This window comes from Cibotium barometz, chromosome 61, assembly GCF_041138505.1.
Source record: "Cibotium barometz isolate CiBa-2024 chromosome 61, ASM4113850v1, whole genome shotgun sequence".
Taxonomy (NCBI): Eukaryota; Viridiplantae; Streptophyta; class Polypodiopsida; order Cyatheales; family Cibotiaceae; genus Cibotium; species Cibotium barometz.
Window position 1 is genome coordinate 28468817 of NC_141106.1, and position 22855 is coordinate 28491671.

Consider the following 22855-nt stretch of genomic DNA (forward strand, 5'->3'; position numbering starts at 1 on the left):
AAATCAACATTCATGGTGGAATTACCACTCTACATTGATTGTTTGGATGGTCATGTCCAATTTGTAAAGTCCATTTGACAAATTCTAGTTCTATACAATCATAGTCTATTGACATAAAAAACTGGATGAACTTTAGAGCTTTCTGGTAAAGCTAACTTGTAAGCAACACCACTTAATTTTTTAAGTATTGTAAATGGACCACAATACCTTGGAGATAGCTTCGGTCTTCTTCCCGTTTTCAAAGATTCGGAATGTGTGGAAACCTTTAAAAACACTTTATCACCTTCCTCAAAGATGATTTGCCTTACGATCTTTGTCGGCATAATGTTTAACACGGTCCTGTGCTCTCTTAACATTGTCTTTTGTGATTTTCCTCATCTCTTAGAGATCTTGAAGAAAATCTTTAATGTTTTGTATCTTTTCTTTCTCGAGTCCAACGGCCACTAGAGCTCGGGGTTGAAAACCATACATCAACATAAATGGACTAAATCCCGTGGTTGAATGTTTGGCACTATTATAAGCAAACTCCAATATGGATAAATATTATTCCCAATTGGTTTGGTTTTTACTTACATATGCTCGTAGCATGTCTTCCAAGACTTGGTTGACTCTCTCAGTTTGACCATCACTTTGAGGATGATCAAACATACTCATACTTATCATGGTATCTAATCTCTTAAACACATCACACCAAAAGTGACTATTAAACTTTGTATCTCTATCACTGACTATATCAGTAGATAAGCCATATAGCTGATAGATATTTTCAATGAATAACCTTGTTGCTAACTCAAGCGTAGTCACTGTCATTTTTGTCGGAATAAATTGACACATTGTAGTCAACCTATCTACAACCACCCGAATCGAATCGTGGCCTCTGTTCGTTTTAGGTAATCCAACTATAAAGTTCATTGAGATACTCTCCCACTTGCCATTTGGGATCTCTAGTGGACTTAGTAAACCACCTACTTTTAGGCGTTTTGCTTTGTTGACTTGGCACTTTTGAAAATTTAAGACATAGTCTTGGATGTCATTACTTAAGCCAGACCAATAAAATTGTCTCTTAACTAGTGCATATGCCTTCCGTATTCCAGGATGACCAACACTCAGACTATCATAACATTTATATAAAATTTGATGCCTAATGTCTAAATCCAAAGGTATACATACTCTACCTTTGTAAAGTAGGTAACCATTATCAATGGAAAAAATCTTCCAACAATTTCTTTCATCACTCATAATAAGTGACGTGTCTCCTTGTGACATCTCTCGAGACTCATCGTCGCTGGTGGAAGTGTCTGTCTCGTGAATAAGGCTTTATTTGTAATCAAGGGATCCCTCTTCTCTATGACACACCACACGTGGGCATAATGCGAATCATCAACGCACTTCGCCTTAAGCGATTCCAAAAAATCACTCTTAATTTGAGTAAAACTCAACTCGTTAACCATGGGCATGTGACTCAATGAATCGGCTACCACATTGTAACGTCCTTTTCTATATCTTAGTTGAAAGTCAAACTATTGGAGAAACTCTGCCCATTGAGCTTTATTTCAAGTTCTTCTCACACAATATCTCCAATGAGGAGATAACGCGAGGACTTCAACTGTATGCTCTATATGGCCAGGTAGACTTGAAGAACAAAGTTTGCTTGTCACCCATCAATCTGTTCGAGCGGGCTTATTTATACATGGATAATTACATAGCCAACAAGCTTGGTGCTTCACTCTAGAGCACTCTCCTTAAAGTGGTCTTCTGGTCGAGTAGAGTTTGAAATTAGGGTTAGGGTAATATTTCAATTAATTACCTCTCCTGTTGAATTAAATTAATTAATGCTGGCATATTTCAACCTAAATGTGTAATTATGTTGAAAAAAAGGTTTTGGAGAATCTGAATTGCTACGGTTTTTGAGGCGATTCTTCTGGTCGAGTAGAGTTTGAAATTAGGGTTAGGGTTTTATTATCATTCCTGTTCCTCTCAGTTTGAAATTCATTATCATTATTGTTTATTTATGAATTAGGGTTAGGGTTTGATGTTGATTACTGAATTTGAATTTTGGGTTAGGGTTTGACGATCCTTACTGTTCATGTCTGCATTTGGGAAACTTAAAGTAATTCTGTGGTTTTTTGACCATCTCTTTTTGGGATTTTGTGTGAACAGGCACAGAAGCACATGAATAAGAGCTCTTTCTTCTATGGAAACCCTAATCCAGAGTTCCTTCTTGGCAGTTGCCAAAAACACAGAGGCCTTTACAAACCCTCGTTTTGTATGTTTATGGCCAAGTAAGAACAGTTCTTGCCGGCAGGGTTTTCTCTGCAAACACAGAAGAAGACGAAGAAGCAGGCCATTGAAGGTGCAGGCTGTGGATGCCGCCCAGGCTTTCGATTTTGAGGCCAAGAAGCTGCAGGAGCTGCAGATGCAGAAGAAGCTGAAAATAGGGTTAGTAGGGTTTGGAAACTATGGGCAGTTCCTCGCAGAGAAAATGGTGAAGCAAGGGCACACTGTCCTGGCTTACTCCAGATCTGATTATTCAGAATTAGGGCGAAAAATGAAGGTGCAGTTCTTCAGGTATTTTTCTTCTTTTCAAACAAAAATTTCTAATTAATTTAATCGCTTCCTTTTAAAAAACATTTAAGGTATATTGCCTTATTCTTTTTCATATGTGCAATTGTTATCCCTCTCATTTTTTTTAAAAAATAATATATTTTCTCAATATCAAATTTTACTGCACATTAATTTTGCAAAAAATACACTGATAATATTTCTTCACTCTAAGCGTGATTTTGTAACTGGATCAAATTTATCGCAATATGTTGTTGAAAGCAAGAGATTTAATTTTTAAAAGATGTAAAAATACCCTACTTTTTTTTCAATCCATTTTTGTTTTTACTTGGATTGAGTTATCATTGAGAGTAAATTTTTTTCCCAAATATATTGCCCGGATTTACTCATCAAATATCAAGAATTAATAGCCAGCTCTTTTTTTTTTGACAAATAAAATATTCAAACTAGTCACATACCACCTTTCATTTTTTTCTCTTTTCAAAAAGGTAAATTAGATTGCATTTTTTACATTGTCAAGCTAATTGCATCACGTCATTATTTTGATTCTTAAAAAAATTAGGTGAGTCATTTTTTTTGTTTTTTGGTTTGATTGATTATTGAAGGATATACTGTTTGTCCGAGAAAAGTGTTTTTTTTTTTCATTTTATATTTTCTAAATCTTGAGTTCTTTCCTTAGTCTTTTACCAGCTCTTTGCCTTTTGTAGGGATGCAGATGATTTTTGTGAGGAGCATCCCGAGGTGATTGTCTTGTGTACCTCGATTTTGTCAACAGAAGCGGTTCTTCGTGCGCTACCAGTGCAGCGCTTGCGCAGGAGCACATTGTTTGTTGACGTCCTTTCTGTGAAAGAGTTTCCAAAAAACCTCTTATTGCAGGTGCTTATTCTTGGAAATAGGAATCTATCTATGTGCATGGTATGCTTTGATAAGTGCCAACAGTCAAAGCATACCATGGACATGGATAGATTCTTTCACATAGGAATCTATCTTTTGTTATATGCATGGTATGCTTTGATTGTTGGTGCACATGTCATAAAATGTGTTCATATTGTGTCCAATACTTGTTCGGATCATTGGTAAATGTCCTTGGTACCTCTGGGCACCTATAGTGTTATGTCTCGATGACAGACCTAAGTTAGGGCTATGGATGTGGACTAACCTACGTTAGGGTTAGGGCTACGGATGCAGACTAACCCATAGGTTAGGGTTAGGGCTTACTTGGGGCATTGGGATGTGGACTAACCAGGTTAGGTTAGGGCTTAGTTGGAGCGTGGCGACCTAGAGGGTTCATAAGTTGGGCTAAGGGCGCTAGTAGGATGAGGTCTAGATTGGCTAAGAGCTTATAGTTAATGGCCTAGGGTAATAATGGCTAAAAAAGCAAGAAAGCTTATAAATGAAAGCATGGGCCAATAATAGCTAGCTGGTGCGGGAGAGAAAATGGAGCAACGTTACACTGGGCGTCTAGTTGGCAGATGTCGAGGTGGGGCATTGTGCGTACAGTCACAAAAATTCGGGCTGTTGTGTAGGACGTAACGCTTGAGGCATATCAACCTGGAGCTTTGACACCATTTGTTGAATGTCCTAAGCTATGGAGGTTTAAGATCTTCATGACATAAGTGTGTGTTTAAAAAGAGAGAGAGAACAAAGCTCTTGGAGAGAGAGTGTTACATGGGGAAGCTCTAGGAGTCTTCTTTCAGCCCTAAACACCATTTGGGAACATGTTGATGCAAAACGGAAGTAGATGCTAGGAGAGAGATAGCTGAGTATTTAGTATATTCATATAGTACAAAAAGGTGTACAAGATCTTGCAGCCATAGGCTGCCTCATGAAAAGGTACAAAACCCTAATCTAAGCCTATTCTAGTGACTCAGCCCAGGAAGGACTGAATGACTGAAAACACTGGGCCAAGTTGCCTTTTATAAGCTTCGGAATAACCACATGGACTGGTCGACTGCTGGTCGGCCAAGTCTTGGACAAAATCCATATGATATGCTACACCCGATAGGTCCTTTGCTAATCAAGCGCTGGCCGACAGCAACCCAACTGGTGGTCGGCCAGGTCCTGGACAAAATCCTTATGATATGCTACAGTCGACAGGTTCTCTCCTAATCAAGTGTTGGCCGCCGACAGCAACCCCTTGTCCACTATTAGTCATGCCCTTGCCAAAGCAGCAACACATGCTCAAAAATCTGGTTCTGAATTGTCTTTATCATGTTGCCTCTTCAGGATCTAGCTTGGGATCAGCCCTGCACATGCCTTGTACATGACATCCCCCCTGTGCTAAACTTGATGACGGGATTCCAATCTGTGTTGTTGGATGACTGTCGTCATCCCATTTTCTATTCCTGGAGTCCCCCCTGTCATCCTTCCCTCTCTGGCAACCCTTTCACTGAACACCCAGCCCGGTCTCCAAATCCACTCTTAACTCTGATGAAGATCTATGCATTTGTTCCATCCAGTCCCCTTTCCATTCCTTCCCTGTCCCTGAACACTGTCTCTGGTCGTATTTCTTGAGTATTGAGTCTGGCACTCTCACTCCACCCCTTGGAGGATCAACCTCCCTTGGAACCGTTGCCTGAAAGCCTTTCTTGGTGTGCCCCAAGTGGCACCCAACTCACAGGACTGCCATTCCCTTGGGCTTTGTGGAACACCACCAATCAAACTCCCGGGAATTCTTCCATGTCTTGCTTTCCTTGCCTTGGGCCTCGTACCTATGCACTTTCCTGTGCCTTGGACCTGTGCACCTTCATTTGGGACTGAAGCAGTGTTTAGCCTTGTCGAGCCTGATGCTCTCTGATACCAATGTTACATGCAGAAGCTCTGGGAGTCTTCTTACACCATCTGGGGACATGTTGATGCAAAACACAGACTTGAATTAAACAAAGAAAGAATGAGTTAAACAAATCAACAGACGAGCACATTAACAACTGACCAATTTATCGATTCGAGAGCCATTTTTTAGGCTGAACACAAAGATGATTAGAACCTACGAAGTGTAATTAGGTGCCCGTAATTGTTGCCCATGTTTTTCTCCACCTCTCTTACATCAATGGAGTCGTTGCCTATATTCATGCAAGGGTGAATGCTTTGATGCTTTACTCTTACTCTTTGGTACTCATGGTAACCTCTGATGCTTAATCCTAGAGGTGCTTCACACCCTAAATGCTAATGCCCAAGTCTAGTCGAGAGTGATCATCTTTTGGACATACCCAACAAATCCCCCCTCCAAATGATGTCCCTTGACACCTAGTTGGATTTACTAACTAAGATTTAGGCTTTTTAGGAATACAATAAGAAGTGGGATGATTAAGGTGAAGACCTTTTTAGAGTGCCCAATCATCTTGGATTATGTTGACACCTTCGGGTGATGTAGAGGTTGACCCTTCTTCTTCTTCTTTAACGAGGTTTTCTTGTGCCTTCTTTTTGTAGTAGCAGTCTTTGTCTATATGTTACCTCGCATTTCTGGAGGACATTATTCGAAAACTTTGGAACTAAGTTGTAGTTGTCTAGTGCATTCCATCCACAGCCAGATAAAAATTTATAACCAGTTGGCCTTTGATGTTCTCAAGTCATATTGTCATGACCAACAGTCCAAATGGGAACGTTATCTTCCATTGGTCCAAGCTATCTTGAACGATACTCATTCATCCAGTGTCGGATGGACTCTATATAAAGCAGCCTTTGGTCGTCGTTTCTCTTCTCTTTTGACGAGATTGGTGTCTCATCTCTAGAGGTTAATAAAACCACGGAAGCATTTTCCGAAATCATTGAGTCAGTCAAGGACCACTTGACTAAAGCACAAGAAGCCTATAGCAGACAGGCAAATAAGTCAAGACGAGATGTCCACTTCAAGAAGAAGGGGATTGGGTCTATCTACGCATCATGAAACAAAGATTGAAACAAGTGGGCAAACGTTGTCCCAAGCTTTCATTCCGTAGTTTTGGACCTTTTCCAATAATTAAAAAGTTAAGTGATGTCTCCATGAAGTTGAAATTGCCTAACAGTTGGACGATGCAAGATGTTTTCCATGTTTCTTGGCTAAAACCATATGTTGAACCAGAAGTTTTTGATGTTTCAGATGAACAACAGCCAGACGTGGTAGACGAAGCCGAAGTCATCGAGCCTGAGCAGATCCTTCTTCATCGTTGGAAGCATGGTTCCGGTCGACGGATACGTCAGTTAACTCTATAAGAAGTTCCGAGATTGAGGTACCCACGAAGCCGTATGGCTAGACAAGAAATTCTTTCAAGAGTACCCCCAGTTATTGGCGGACTACTTGGAAGCCATGAACTTGCTGAAAGAGTGCACAGAGCGGAAGCAGAGTGGCACTAGAATGTGCTGAACAGAGAGTGCAAGAGAGAGAGAGATATGAAGCAAACTATGCTGAATATACTGAACCAAAGCAGTCCCAAGCAAGAGACAGTGATAGTCTCATAAGTGAGGGAGCAAATAAGTACAAGACTCTATGAAAAATGAGAGGCCAGCACCCACTATTTATAGTGGGGAAGAGCTGGCCGACTGGAGCATAGAAACAGGCCGACTGGAGCTGTTGGACATGGCTCCCTAGAAAAATGCCAGAATGGTTGGGAAAAATCCCAGAAAAATACTAAAAAAGGGGTGGCCAGCCCACAAGCAAGGGCCATACAAAAGGGGACCAAATGGGCACCATACAGAGCAGAAACTGGGGATGAAAGTGCTAACACCCCCTCTCAGCACTAGATGCTGAACAAACTCCGAGAATCCGAAGATGAGGAGCCAAGGAAGCGTGAGAAACCGGCTTGGTGAACAAATCTGCAGCATTCTCCGCGGAAGGACAATACTCCAAATGCAAATCTCCAGCAAGAACCCGTTCACGAACATAGTGATACTGAATCTCAATGTGTTTCGTACGAGCATGAAACACAGGGTTCTTGGCGATGGCGATGCAACTCTGATTGTCACACCAAAGAAGAGTAGATCCGGTAGGAGGACAGCCAAGCTCCTCCAATAATCTCCGCAACCATATCGCCTCACATGCAGCATAACAAACTGCACGGTACTCCGCCTCGGTAGAGGAAAGCGCCACAGTAGGCTGCTTTTTACTGCTCCAAGAAATGGCTCCAGACCCAAGTGAAAAAACACAACCAGTGGTCGAACGCCGTGTATCTGGATCTCCAGCCCAGTCTGAGTCAGACCATCCAACAAGAGTGCGTCCTTGGCCATAAAAGATGCCAAAATCCAGAGTGTCACGTAAGTACCGAAGAACTCTGAGAGCACACCGCCAATGCTGCTGATGGGGTTTGGATGAGAAGGAACTCAATAAACTGACTGCGAAGCATATGTCCAATCGGGAGTAGGTCAACCATACCAAACAACCGACGAGAACCCGATACTGTCCCTGATCAGTCCCTGGAGAAGCATCAAGTGAAGAAAGCTTCTCACCAATATCCAAAGGAGAAGATACTGGTTTGCACCCAGTCATCTGAAATCTGTCGAGAATCTCCCGAGTGTACTTCTGCTGAGAGAAGAAAATGCCCTTCGAGGTCTGCCAAATCTCAAAGCCAAGAAAATAGTGCAAGAGGCCGAGATCCGTCATCTCAAACTCTGTCTCCAAAGCATCCATAACAGAACGGATCCGCACAGAATAAGAACCTGTAAAGATGAGGTCATCAACATAGACCACAATGATAACAATCAACCCACTCTCAAGGAGGATATAAAGGTTCGAATCTGCATGAGAGCGGCGCAGGCCAAGCTTCTGAAAGAACTCATCAATCCGCTGGTACCAAGCCCGCGGAGCCTGCTTTAGACCATATAAAGCCTTCTTCAGCCGGTACACATGATCCTGTTTGCCCGGAACAACAAATCCTGGCGGCTGATCAACATAAACCTCCTGTGTAAGCTCTCCATTCAAGAAAGCCGACTTGACGTCCATCTGGAAAACGGGCCATCTATGATGTCCTGCAAGTGCAAGAATGGTGCGAATGGTAGTCATCCGGGCCGTTGGAGCGAAGGTCTCATCGAAGTCGACACCAGGGCGCTGAGCATAACCCTTGGCAACCAACCTCGCCTTGTGCTTGTCCAAGCTGCCATCAGCTCGGAACTTTGATTTGAAAATCCAACGCACACCAATCACCTTACGCTGCAGAGGCCGAGGCACCAAAATCCAAGTGCCATTCCGTTCGATAGCATCCAGCTCTGTCTGCATAGCATGACGCGAAGACTCATGTGAAAGAGCCTCGTCTACAGAAGTGGGATCAGAAGGACCATTAATGATTGTAGACATAAGAGCATAATTAACAAACATGTTGCCCTCATGAATTTGTTTCCCTGTAACTCTGGAAGAACGCCGAAGAGAACCAGGCGGAGGAGCAGAAGGAAGCTCACGTAACCCAGAGTCACGAACTGTCTGATAATACCAACCAGGTACAGATCTGCTCGAACTCGCCGGAGGAGGAGCAGGGTCATCATCATCTGACTGAGAATCCTCAGCTGGAGGTGTAACAGTAACAGCGGGAGCAGGAGGAGGAGGAGGAGGAGGAGGAGGAGGTGCAGGAAGAAGAAGCTCACCACCCCCCTCTGAAGATGTAGGAGTCTCGTCGAACACCACATCACGGCTCACAACAACTTTACCGGCTTGAGGATCATAAAGACGATATGCCTTGGACACAGTGCTGTATCCGAGAAAAGTCATGCGCTGAGACTTCGAGTCCAACTTGGAGCGGTGCTCCTTAGGCACATGAACATACGCGGTACATCCAAAAATCCGGAAATGAACAACAGAGGGCTTCTCACCATGGAAAGCCTCATATGGAGTTTTGTCGGGAAGAGCAGCAGTAGGAGACCTATTCTGAATGTAGACAGCAGTGGAAGCCGACTCAGCCCAGAAACGTCGACGTAATGAAGAATGCTCAAGCATAGCACGGGCCATCTCCATAATGGTCCTATTCTTCCTCTCGGCAACTCCATTCTGAGATGGAGTATATGCAGTAGTAAGCTGTCTCCGAATGCCATGTGTCTTGCAATATTGCTGAAACTCCTGGGATGTAGACTCACCCCCTCCATCGGTCCTGAGAGCCTTGACCGAGTGACCGGTCTCTTTTTCCACCTCGGCTTTCCAATCACAGAAGTGATGAAAAGTCTCATCCTTGGTCTTCAGAAAGAAAACCCAAGTATATCTGGTAAAATCATCCACCATCACGAGCATGTACAACGCCTTACTCAAAGACGCGGTACTCATAGGACCACATAAGTCTGCATGAATGAGAGCAAGTGATGTCGAAGATCTGTGTGTCGCCTCCTTCGGAAAGGCGGCTCGGTGCTGCTTCCCCTGTAAACAAGAGGAACAAGGAGAAGACGGAGCCTTGATGGTTGGTAATCCATCAACCAACCCATCCTTCGAAGCTCGCTGCAGAAGCTGATAGCTCAAATGGCCAAACCGAGCATGCCAAAGAGCAGAAGAAGCACCAGAAGAAAGCAGAGCGGTCAATTTGTAGAGGCCACTATCTTGGACTCCCTGAGCCAAGATGCTACCAGTCGCTTTATCACGAATGGTAATCTCATAACGAGAAAAGATCACCTCCGCACCCTGAGCTGTAAGAGCACTCACTGACAAAAGGTTAAAAGCCAAATCTGGAATATACAGAACGTCAGAGAAGTACCTCTTGTCCTCTTCAGAACGGAAGATGGGGATAGTGCCATGACCATGCACTGGCACAGAAGAAGAATCACCCAGAGTGATCTCGCCTGATCTGGCAGCGAAGTCCTCGAACCAATCTCGATGGGGTGTCATATGAGCAGTAGCACCGCTATCAACAATCCAAGACCGTGACTGAGAAGTCACAAGAGCAAGTATGCGCCGAGTACCTGCTAAGAGAAGAATTCCATCATCCTTCTTGGGTTGAGACACCGCCGTTGAGGAAGAGTTCTTTGCTGCTTCATCACGCTTCTTCTTGTGACATTGGGGTGACTTGTGACCCTTCTTGCCACAATAATGACATTCAATGTCCTTATTCTTTGAAGATTTGTTGTCTTTATCCTTATCGGAATCCTTGGAGTTCTTGTCAGAACCCCCTTTACCTTTCTTTTGTTGAGACTTCCCTTTATCTCGTGCTGCCAAAGCTCCATCAGCGCCACCGGAGGTGCCAGTCCGCTCCTCAAAGCGAGACTCTATCTGCATAATGGAGGGGAGAACTTCCTCCCAAGTAACTGGAACAGGACGAGGAGAAGAAACCAGAGACTGAAAGTATGCATCAAAACCTCTCTGGAAGTTTGGAGAGCAGCCGAATAGCCATATCCTCTGTGGAGATGTCCTTGCCACAAACAGCAAGCTCGTCCCGGAGATCTTTCATCTTCGAGATGAAAGCAGATAAAGATGGAAATGCAGAAACTGATAAGTTCATAAGTTGCTTTTCCAATGCCAAAATCCGACCCGGAGACTTAATCTCATAGAGATCTGCAAAAGCCTTCCAAACTTCATGTGCAGCATCTGCTGTACGCACATGAGAGAGAACAGCATCCTGACAGTTCAACATCAGGAAGGAGAAAACACGTCGATCATTCGACTGCCAAATATCAATCTGTGCCTGAGTCACACCACCGGAAGCAAGGGTGGGAGAGGTGGCATTGGCTGGTGTAACAAGCCAATCCCAGAGATCCGTGCCACGCAAGGCCGATTTCACCTTCACCTTCCAGAGGGTGTAGTTGGAACCATCCAACTTGGCAGACTCAGCAAACATATGAAGAGAAATGGGAGCAGCCATCACAAAAGCTTGGGCTCAATCTCAAGAAATGCACAATCTCTGAAGAAAAGGTGTCCTCCACAGGTACCAAGAGTGCCACCAAAGCCTGCAACACCACAAGCCCCCTCTGCAAAGGGCAAGGACCACTGGAGAGGAAAACGCAGCAATGAACAAGTGCTGTCCTGTAGAAAACAGGCCGCCTGCAGTCCAATCTCCAAGTGGGCAATGAAACGCTGATCTTTAAGAGCCAGATGGCTGAATCGGTGAAGCCAATCTGAAGAAAAACTGACCAGCAGAGTGCTGTCCAGAAAACGCAGCAATAAAGGCTATGGATCTGGAAGAAAACGCAGAGGAGAAGGTGCTGAAAACAGGGCTGAATCTGGGGCAGCAGAAAGGTTGCTAAACCTAGAGCGATGATACCATGAAAGAGTGCACAGAGCGGAAGCAGAGTGGCACTAGAATGTGCTGAACAGAGAGTGCAAGAGAGAGAGAGATATGAAGCAAACTATGCTGAATATACTGAACCAAAGCAGTCCCAAGCAAGAGACAGTGATAGTCTCATAAGTGAGGGAGCAAATAAGTACAAGACTCTATGAAAAATGAGAGGCCAGCACCCACTATTTATAGTGGGGAAGAGCTGGCCGACTGGAGCATAGAAACAGGCCGACTGGAGCTGTTGGACATGGCTCCCTAGAAAAATGCTAGAATGGCTGGGCAAAATCCCAGAAAAATACTAAAAAAGGGGTGGCCAGCCCACAAGCAAGGGCCATACAAAAGGGGACCAAATGGGCACCATACAGAGCAGAAACTGGGGATGAAAGTGCTAACACTTGCCGCTAAGCTAAGTAGGAGGGAATGTCACATGCACTGTAGTGCATGGTGATAAGCTGGCTCATCATCATCATCAGTGCAACATTGTACAGTATTAGTTTCTTTTAGGATGATATTTGCCGTATGCCGTGACCCCATTGTACTTCTCAGTCCAAGATAAGTTGTAGGTCATTCTCAGCCTTAGACAGTCAGTCATTCAGTCCAAGTCCCTTAACCCACTTGAAGAGATGCATTCATGCATGTAGAGTCAGTAGAAACCTTAGGGTTTGCATAGAAAGCACTCTGCATATTGCATAGCATTCATTCCATATGCATGTAGGCTAGCTAGACCATTGCAGAAGCCTTCAAATATCATCTAGCAGCCGTCAGAATTTATCCAGTATTATTCCCATATTTTACAGCATTTTTTGGCCATTTTTTACATCATTTATATATTTTATTTGGACAAGTGCAGTCGGCCAGCCCTGTAGCCAGCCAACCAGCACCCCTTGCCCATATAAATAGCCCAACATATCATCCATTTATTCATTCATATCTCATTCAGCCTTGAAGCACTCAACGCTTGGAGCCTTTAGCACAAGGAGCATAAAGCGATTGCAGAATTCAGCACTTCATAACTGAGCGTTTTCCTCATCAGCATCTAGGAGCATCAATGCTTGAGCAATTCAGCCTCTATGCAATAATCTCTATCTAAGGTGATGGTGTTAGGCAAACCACAAATTGGGTACCAATGTTAGAGAAAAACACGGGCTACGTCCTCAACTGTGGCCGTATGCTTGCATGGGATGAGCATGCAGAACTTACTGAGGCGATCCACCAAGGTAGGATCAAAACGTACGTACGGATCCAATCCGTACCATACGGGGATCCGTACGTACGGATCGATCGTACGGTTCCCCCCCCCCCCCCCCCCCCCCCCTCTCCGTCTTGTGTCTGCGTCTTGCGTATGGACTCTGGAGGCTGTACGACCTCAACCTTCCGGTAAGGGCTAGCCGCCATGCTCTCTCCTCTCTACAGTCGCACTCTCTCACCGCCCCTGTTCGCTTCGCGCCTCTGTGCGTAGCCCCCTCTCTGTTCGCCCCACTAGCGCCCAGTACGGCTGGCAATATAACTCACCCACCCTTGCTTAGGCCCCCAAGGCAGCAACATAACTCTCTCTCTCTCTCTCTCTCTCTCTCTCTCTCTCTCTCTCTCTCAGAGCCTTAGCCCACCATCTGTGGACGACTCACTTGTGACAATGTGACTTGTCTTAAGTAATAAGTATTAAGTATTAAGTATGATTAACTTATTAAGTATGATTGACGACTTGTGATTCTAATTTCTTACTTTTGAATTAGTAGGTTTGTGACCTTGTTGTGTCTCTATTTCGAAAGTTTTATATGTCAATGTGGACATGGACTAAAATTTTATGTAGGTGGCTGAAATTTCTGAGATTTTATGTATTTTTACCAATGGTACGTATTTTTACGTACCTTAAAATTTTTTTCCGTACCAAACAACGTACAGTACGTACGGATCCGTACAGTACATAATGTTTGGTACCACCTTGCGATCCACAATGGTGAAACACTGAGTGTTACGGGATCTGGTGGATGCTGGTAGAGGCCCTACAAAGTCCATAGATATGTCGATGAAAGGTCCGTCGAGGATAGACAAAGGTTGAAGCAAACCAACCTTCTTTGTATGTGGAACCTTTACTTTTTGACAAATCTTACAAGCTTGAACATGTGAATATACATCACGCCTCATTTTTGGCCAATAAAAGGACCGTTCTAATTTCTTGAGGGTACTGTTGATACCTCTATGTCCTCCAACTAAGGAGTCATGGGCATCATGAAGAAGAGTTGATCGCTTTTTCCGAATGGCACAGAGATGGTTCTTGAAGAACAACCAACCGTTCTACACTGAATAATAGCCAGGCTTAGAAGTGAGGGCCAAATTATACTGAGTATCAAACTCAGGGGAATCGACATATTGGTCTTTCATGCTATCCAAGTCCTTCCCCGTGATTTCGAGAATGGTAGACTCCTGGACTGCTTGGATGCTGGCCTTTTGACTAAGAGCATCTGCTACTATTGGGTTATGCTTACCAGGGATGTACTCAATCATTCCTCCAAACTGTTGGAAGAGTTGACTCCACCTGGCTTGCCAATCACTCCATTGGGCACTGGGCATGGTTTGAAGCCACTTAAGTGCTTGGTGGTCTGTTTTTACTGTGAAGACCTGTCCATAAAGAAAAGGCTTCCAATGTTTGAGTGCTGTGATTACACCCAAAAGCTCTGTCATAAACCGAATAATTCTTTTCAGCGACATCTAACTTTCTACTGTAGTATGCCACGGGTCTATTGTCCTACTGGAGAACTGCACCGGAGAACTGCACCTATGGCTACATTGCTTGCATCGATAAATGACCTCGAAAGGTTCATCCCAAGATGCGAACTTCAAAACAGGCGCTTCTAAGGCAGCTTTCTAGAGTGCACGGAATGCATCAAGCGCCTTGTCTGTGACCGAGACTTTTTGTTTACGAGTCTTGTCGGTGAGAGGTGCTGCAAGGTTGGAAAACTGATCAACATGGGTGCTGTAGGCTTGACAAAGACCTACGAAAGAACGGATTTCTTGGGCGGTCTGAGGGATGTCCCAATCCTGAACCTTTGATGGATCCAGTCTAATCCCATCGGAACCGATGATATAGCCCAAGTATTGAACTTCCTTAATGCCAAAGATAGACTTTTTGGCATTTATGTAGAGCCCATTATCTCGCAAAAGTTGCAAGATTTTCTCCACATCTTTCTCATGCTGCTCCGCGATGGCTGAGAATACAAGTATGTCATCAAGAAAGATGAAGACACACTTACCAATGAGGATTGCGAAAATCCTGGACATCATTTTATTGAAGGTCGCGGATGCATTTGTAAGCCCAAAAGGCATGACTACGAACTCGTAGTGACCATGCTCTGTCTGGAAAGCTGTTTTTGAAATGTCAGCTTCAAAAATGCGGACCTGATGGTAACCACTCTTGAGGTCGATCTTAGTGAAACATTTTGCACCGTCTAAACGCTCCAAAATATACTCAATCCTTTGCATAGGAAACTTATTCTTAATGGTGAGTTTATTTAATGCCCTGTAGTCTACACAAAGGCGTGCAAACTTGTTCTTTTTTTGGACAAATAGGATGGGTATAGTAAATGGTGAGGAAGAAGGCCGAAAGAATCCAGCTCGGAGGAGCTCAGATAACTGTCTTTCTAGCTCGCTCTCTAAAGTCTTGGAAAGACGATAGGGAAACCTGCTAGGAGGTTCTGATCCAAGGACCAAATCAATATGATGGTCCTCAGGACGGGATGGAGGGAGAATGGGCGGAAGATTGTCCCTAAGCATAATGTCCTGATGTCTGGATAGGAGGTCTGCTAACTATGGGACTGAAGATGAGATAGATGCTACCGATGAGGTAGAGGCTGTTTGAGCACAAACATAAAGTAGTGCTCCTTCTGCTCCCTTGCGGATAGCTCGTTGGGCCTTAAGGTACGAAATCAATGGGATGCTGAGAATGCTTCTATCCCCACGAATCATGACGGGCTTAGGAAAACCTTTACAAATAGTAAAAGTGTCTTGCCCCCAATCAGGAATAGGCTCATATTAGCAAAACCACTTGATTCCTAAGATCAGGTCACACCCCAAAAGAGACGAGACAATGAAATCCGTTGGAATGAGGCCTTCTGAAATTCAAAGGCAAACTGTTGTGCCTTCTGAGATATGTTTGTGCAAAGACCAAGTGTGAACCCGTCCATATCCAGATGATATGGTACTAATGTGTAGCTCATCTTGTTAGCCAACTAGGGAGAGATGGCGTCTTTAGAACTGTCCATGTCGAATAGGACTACAAACTGTCGGCCCTTGGCAGAGCCATAAGCTCGGATGAGGCTTTTTTGTGTAGCATCGCTCTCACCCTCCTGCTTAGCATCAAATACCATGGATGGCATAGGATGCATAGAAGGTAAAAGTTGAACCCCATTGGTAGTAGTAGGCGGGGTTGGAGGAGCTGGAGATGCTGTGGCAACTGTGGCAGAAGGGGCTTTGGCGGCTTGTTCCGCTTGCCATTTGTGGGAATCCTTCTTACCATGTCCTATGATGTGACAAAAAAAACATTTGTTTTTTGATTGGTATTTCTTTTGCTCCTCTGGAGGAAGATAACCTCCAATAATGCCTACCTTAGCCTTTTCAACGGGGGTTTTCTTAGGCTTAGATTCTTTCTCCTTCTTACCCCCTGAACTGGAGATATTACTGTCGTCCTTCTTAGCATCTTTAGAAGATGCACTACCTTTCCCTGGCTGTGTAGCAGATTGCTGCTGGGGTTTGGTACTGGACTGGGATGACTGCTTGGGCTTGCCTCCGTTCATCTTCATTTCTTCATTCTGAGCGAGAGTCAAAGCCCAGTCATATATCCTGGGTTCAAAGTTACGAACTGTGAACCGGATGTTGTGATCCAATCCACGAATGAATTGCTCCATCTTGGCCTGCGGAGATAGTCCTAACTGATGTGCTAAAGTAATAACCTTTCCGGAAAACTGAAGCACTGGAGACCCGTTCTATCTGAGTCCATTGAACTCATCTGCTAGACTGGTCATATACTCTAGCTAATGGAAAATGAGCAATAAATTGATGAATAAACTGATCAACTGCTAAATGATCACACTTACCATCATACTTACTAAAATTTGGTTGACTTTGAATGACGGTAGTCGATGCTGCGGACTGCTGGCTGCCTGCACTTCACCTTCCGCTACTCACTATCACCTTAGAGTGCCTCTGCATCCACCGACGCAAGCCTCTGACACCAACCACCTCACGGAGTGTCTTTGCCTCACATCGAGGCAAGCCTTTGACACCGACCACCTCACTGAGTGCCTTTGCCTCACATCAACGCGAGCCTTCGTCATTGACCGTGCTTTGGCTCCGACTTCGTCTTAGCTTTTGCACTAGTCTTCTACTCAGAGTCTCCTCACATCAGGCGTCTAACCAACAGTCATGTAAGGGGGCACCCAACAACAAAGACCAGAAGAAGAAGGGCTAGAATAGCTCTTCTACGGGGAAGGAGTGACAAGATGGACCCAAGAAGACACCTGAAGAAAAGATCAAGGAGGGCCTTACCAGAGGATTCCTACAGTCAGATGAGAAGGAGCGGTATTTCAAAGAGAACCATTGTTTTTTCGGCTACCACACGGGACATGCAAAGAAGGATTGTTCCAAATGGCAAGCGGAAAAAGGCAAGCAACAATCCTCTACAGTGGCTACTGCCACAACTGTACCACCCCCTCCACCCCCGCCCTCAACCACCAGTGCTTTTTCATTTTTTTTTCCAAGACTCCCAAGTCCTTTCAGTTCAGATAGATTAGAGTTTTTGTACTAGTATCTTTAGAAGTGATTTGAGAGTGGTCCATGGACCACTTATCTCTCATGACATTTGTATTTTAGACAATTTGATTTACTAAAGCTACTCTGCAACTTCAAGAGCACTTCCCCAGCATGTTGTTCTGCCTATTTTCATGTGTTTGGTTTTCTTTTTTGTGTGTTTGTTTAATGTTATGAATCCAGAAAACATCTAAATTTTGATGGCTCAAACTTCATGCTTGCCTTTAGCGCCTTGGGCAGATGGCACCATAAGTTCTGTAAAGGTTTAAGATAATGCATGTTGTGTGGTAGTCTAAAGACTACAATGAATGTTTTTGCTTGTTTGAAACGTTTATGTAACTTCCTAGATTTGTATGAAATGTTTCAAAAACGTTTTGAAAGGCGTTTTAAAAACACGCGGTAACTATGCAAAGGACAACATTTTTACACAAAACTTAAAAACCTCAAAACATTTCCTGTGACTTTGTATGAATGTGTGCACGCGTGCTTTTTTGTGAAGATATATAGAAAACACTTTGTAGTTTGGCTCCTTGGAGTGGGCTAGATGTGTACATAGAAACGAGTCTTACTCCAGAGAGGGGTCACAGCTCGGTGATTCATAGATGCAATGTTTTTCTAGTGTTTGTCGGCTTTGTGAGTCAATGAGGTGGCACTCAGGTTCATAGACTACCTTGACAAGAGATGTTTGAACTTTGGGTCTTCTTGAGATGAGAAGACAGATTCTTAGAATAAGAAAAAAAGAAAACAGAAGAAGATTGGACTTGGTTTTTGTTATGAACTTTTCACAGGTATTTCTTTTTTCCGTATTAAGGGTCATGGAGATTTCTTTCGAAATATTCGTCGAAGTTGCGGCCAGCTGGTTCATATTTATTCTTTCTATCCAGAGCGGTGCAATTTCCCAACAACCAGCTATGTTGTGCCAGGGCAGGGCCGCGGGGGGGGGGGGGGGGGGGGGGGGGGGGGGGTGGTTTTTGGGGGGGAGGGGGGAGGGGGGGTGGGTGTGCACATGTGCCCTCTTTAGGGCTGGCCTTTGTCGTGGTTGAGCCTACCCTTCATCTATGGAGAAGTGGTAGAAACTCGGTTTGATGGTTTATCTAAGAAGATATGTCTGCTATGGTGACAAATCTTTGTGCATGAACCTGTACTTCTTCTTGGGTGCTGATGATGTGCATGGGGATGCCATAGTGTGCGGTCCATGCTATGCTTGATAGAGTTGATAATTTGAAGCTTTGTGAGTAGAAGACTCTCATGGAGTCAAGATCACACTTTTTTGTTAAGTTTAGGAAATAATTTGAACGTTTCATAGTTATATTTTAATAATAATATGGAGGTGTGCCCACTAAAGACCTTTATGCTGGGCCACAGTGGCTTGTCATGGCTAGGTGGGATGTTGGTGACAGAGTAAACGAGGATAGGCATCCCAAAGGTTGGGACCAGGAGAATGCCAATAGCAAGATGAGGCAGGCTGCCATGATCCTGAGAATACGTGCATATGCCACTGACAAGATGACGTGGTACCTTACAAGAGGTGACGACCTGTTGTTAGTTATCAGCTTTACCTTGTTTGGACTACTTTGATCAATGCTGCACTCTTTTGGTGGAAGGATTACATCAAGCATCACAAGGCTTGTTACTAAGAAGGTTACTGGCCAGCTGCTTTGAAGGAGCTTCTTTGAATTACCTTTGGAATGCAGGAGGAGATTTTCTGTTGAACATTAATGGAAAAGCTTAGTGAGTATCTTACTTTATATGCCATACTCCTTACCCTATGAGAAGGGGATAAGTCAGAGTCACCTGAAAATGGTGTTGTGGATGGTTTGAAGCCTGTAATGCATTGGGATGGTGTCCCTAGGTCCAAGAGTTTCTCCCATGCCTTGCACATGGCAACTGCCCTAGGGTCCTAGGTAGGGGAACTAAGGCTAGAAGAAAAAGGACCAGCGGGTAATTGTGCTCCTATCTAGACATAGTAACAAAAAAACATGTTTCTAGCTTTTGAAACCTCGAAACTTTGAAACGGTTTTTAAAAACCTTGAAACCTCTCCAGTACGGCAGTTTCGCCCAAATTTCAGGTTTTGCTTCCCCCCGGCTCCCCCCCCCTTGATTCTCTTCTTCTCTCCTCTTCTTCTTCTCCTTTTCTCTTCTTCTCCTCTCTTCTTTCCCCTTTCTCCTCCTTCTTCTTTCCCAATTTCTACCTTCTCTTCTTCAATTTCTTAAGAGTCCTTGATTGAACCACTTGTGGCATCTATGCCTCACCAAAATAAGGCCGGTTCCCTGAGATGTGTGAGAAGAGACCATTTTTTCATCATTACACTATTTTTTTTAGATGGCTACTATAAGCTCTTTAAGTATTTATACTTACTGATTTTTCGAAACCTTGCGGCTTCTTAGCCGAGGGACGAAACCTTTTGAAATAAAACCCCAAAAACCTCAAAACGTTTCTTGTGACTATGATCTAGGCACTGCATTTTTTCAGTGCTTCAGAATAGGTAAAGTAGGTGACATCTTGTAGAGCAGGTTGCTTGATTTTTTAAGCAAGGCTATGTCATTTACCGGTAAGTTCTTAGACATCCATTGTGTATTCTGCAACCCAAGTTTTGTAATGCAAGTGTTCACATTAGCTGCTCTTAAAATCTTCAAAGTTAAGGTCTGGTTTAACTTAAAATTGCCTTTCTTTTTTATATATTCTTAAATGTTTATGCCACAGGTTCTCCCCGCAGAATTTGATGTGCTTTGTACCCATCCGATGTTTGGACCGCAAAGTGGGAAAAGGAGCTGGGAAAGCTTACCATTTGTGTATGAGAAAGTCCGCATAGGCAAAGGAACCGGAGAAAATCGATGCAAAAAGTTCTTGAATATTTTCCTCAGTGAGGTATCATGTGCGTGGGGGCATGGTTGGGTGGGTGCATGCACCTGCATGCTTGCATGAGTTTTTGCGTTAAGAGATTCGAGCTTAAATAGATTATTTTGTTGGAGGGTTTATACTCTGTTTCAAATGCTTGTATGGCAGGGCTGCCGAATGGTCGAGATGTCATGTGAAGAGCATGATCGGCATGCAGCTAGTAGTCAGTTTATCACTCACACTGTGGGCAGGTTTGTGGTCTCCTCATCATCTTAAAAGCACAGGATTGTGGCCTAATTTTTTCCTGATCATCAACTTAATTAAGCTTTTGAAAGCCTTGGATTGGCAGAGTCTTAGGCAAGCTTGGTTTGAATTCTACACCAATCAATACGAAGGGTTACGAGACACTACTAGACCTGGTAAGAGGGACATTTTTGGGTGTGATTTTGTTGTTATTTCATTTTTAAAGATAATTGTTTTGATTTTGACTTCTGCCACGTTGAGGCAGGTTGAGAATACAGAAGGCGACAGTTTTGACCTATACTACGGCTTGTTTATGTACAATATCAATGCTACAGAGGAGGTGTGGTAACTTGTTTTTTTTGCCAAATCTTCACACCTTTTACTCGTGAATAGGAGGCTTTATCCCCCATTGGCCTTTCATGCTAGCCGAAGACCAAGATGGATCTTAACTACTCTAATCTTGCTCAGAAAAGACTTAAGAGCTGCCATATTATCAAGAGCTCTTCCTTTCTGAGGAGAACTTTTGTGCAGCATCATATTTGTCTGTGAGGTTCTTTTTGTGCTTTTTGGCCACTCGTCTGATGAGTCTTCTTTTGAGCTTTTGCAGTTAGATCGTTTAGAGCTTGCGTTCGATTCTGTGAAGAAGCAACTGTTTACCCAGCTGCATAATGTTTTGAGGAGTCAATTATTCGAACGTGTCCATCCAGAGGAAGTGATTCCAGCTCAGGTTCATACAGTTGAGAACACGGAGATGGTTTCAGCACAACTAGCAAAGCTTGAACAGGCTGCCGGCAGCCTTGATAGCACCGTAGGCTCTAATTCTGCAGCTAGCAATTAAAGCCATTTTGCAGAGTGTGCTTGAGCACCCCAAGCCTTTATTTCTGCTCTCATTAGGCATCTTTTGGACCTCTCTTCATTGAGACTGGGGGAGACTCATGTTGAGCTGGAAGGAAGGAAGTAATACCACTTCTGCATTCGAGCTGGGGAGACTCATGTTGGGCTGGATACAAGTAGTTGTCCCATTTTTTTGCATTCAAGGATGTGTTCCACTCTCTTTTGGGCATTATTTCCATGCTTTTGCTAAGTTTCTTCTGTGGTTTGTGGGTATGAACATAATACAAAGGCTGAAGCTGTAAATTCAAGAGCAAGATAATAGTGCTGTGTTGTTCAGACGTTGATTCCAATGGGCTAACAATAATGGTTCACCATGAAAAAGATGTGGTTTTGATGTTTGTTGATTTATGCGTGATTTGGTGAAGAATAGTTCTCTTTTTTGTTTTGTTTTGTAAAAAATACTTTTGTGCTAATTTTTAGCTTAACTCGTTTTTTGTTGTTGTTAATTTGGTTTTTAATGTTACTAGGGCTTGTACATAGAGTGTATTAAGCTTTGTTTGTTTTTATTGCATCAAAAAATACAATAGAATATATTTGTAACTCTCTTTTTTAGTTTGATATAGTTAAAATTATTAATTTTTGCTTGATTTGTGTGTTTTTTATTTGATTTATATGCATTAGAGTGTTAGCAAGTATTAGAGATAGTTTAATCAATTAAAATTTTTTATAAATTTTAAAAACTCTTGAAATTAATTAATCTTTCTTAATTGATTGATTTTTGTCATCATTAAGGAGTGATTAATCAAGTTCAAGAGGTAAAAAAAAATTTTTAAAAATATTTTTTTGGGATCAAATTTGATCATGTAAGGTTGAAATTAATGATCTTGAGTATTTTGAGAGTATCTGGATGCATCAAAACACCTAATTATATCAATTTTTTTTATCAATTAGAAGAATTTCGCTCTTTTGCTTAATTTTACAAGAGGAGATTAAAATTAAAGATTTAATTAATATTTAATTATGAACTAATTTACACATCAGTTGATGCACATAGCTTAGTAATTTCATGCTTTATTTAATGATGTACTCAATGGTGTGAATGAATTAGTGATTAGAGATTAATTAAAATTTTTAATTAATTCAAAAAGAGTAATCTTTGATTAATATGTAAGCATTTTTTTCATCACTCATCAAGACTAATGAGCATTGAATGAAAAGATGTTCTTTAGTTAGCAAACAACTTTTAGAAGTCATTTATGAAAAGAGTGTAAATGGGTGTCATAAAAGTGGGCTTTTTTTATTCACTTACCTTTTTTTAAAGCTTAGGAGAGCATGCTTAGCATTGTTGAGTGTCGTATAAGATCATAGGTTATGATTGAAACTCATGTCAAACCTAAAAAAGAAACCAAAATACAAAAAA

At 42.9% G+C, this 22855-nt stretch overlaps 1 protein-coding gene across 5 annotated transcripts; it reads left to right on the plus strand.

The window, feature by feature from the left end:
• Positions 1-1517: 1517 nt before the first annotated feature.
• Positions 1518-21839, plus strand: LOC147604723 (arogenate dehydrogenase 2, chloroplastic-like). Of its 5 annotated transcripts, none has more exons than XM_086794901.1 (8): positions 1518-1627; positions 2161-2568; positions 3270-3438; positions 20224-20388; positions 20527-20609; positions 20708-20777; positions 20867-20941; positions 21209-21839. In XM_086794901.1, the coding sequence occupies exons 2-8, from the start codon at positions 2195-2197 to the stop codon at positions 21437-21439; spliced, it is 1167 nt and encodes a 388-aa protein (XP_086651027.1). In that variant the 5' UTR covers positions 1518-1627; positions 2161-2194; the 3' UTR covers positions 21440-21839. The 5 variants fall into 5 exon arrangements, with proteins under 5 accessions (XP_086651027.1, XP_086651025.1, XP_086651024.1 ...); XM_086794899.1 differs by lacking the exon at positions 1518-1627 and adding an exon at positions 1650-1787; XM_086794898.1 differs by lacking the exon at positions 1518-1627 and adding an exon at positions 1803-1947.
• Positions 21840-22855: the final 1016 nt, after the last annotated feature.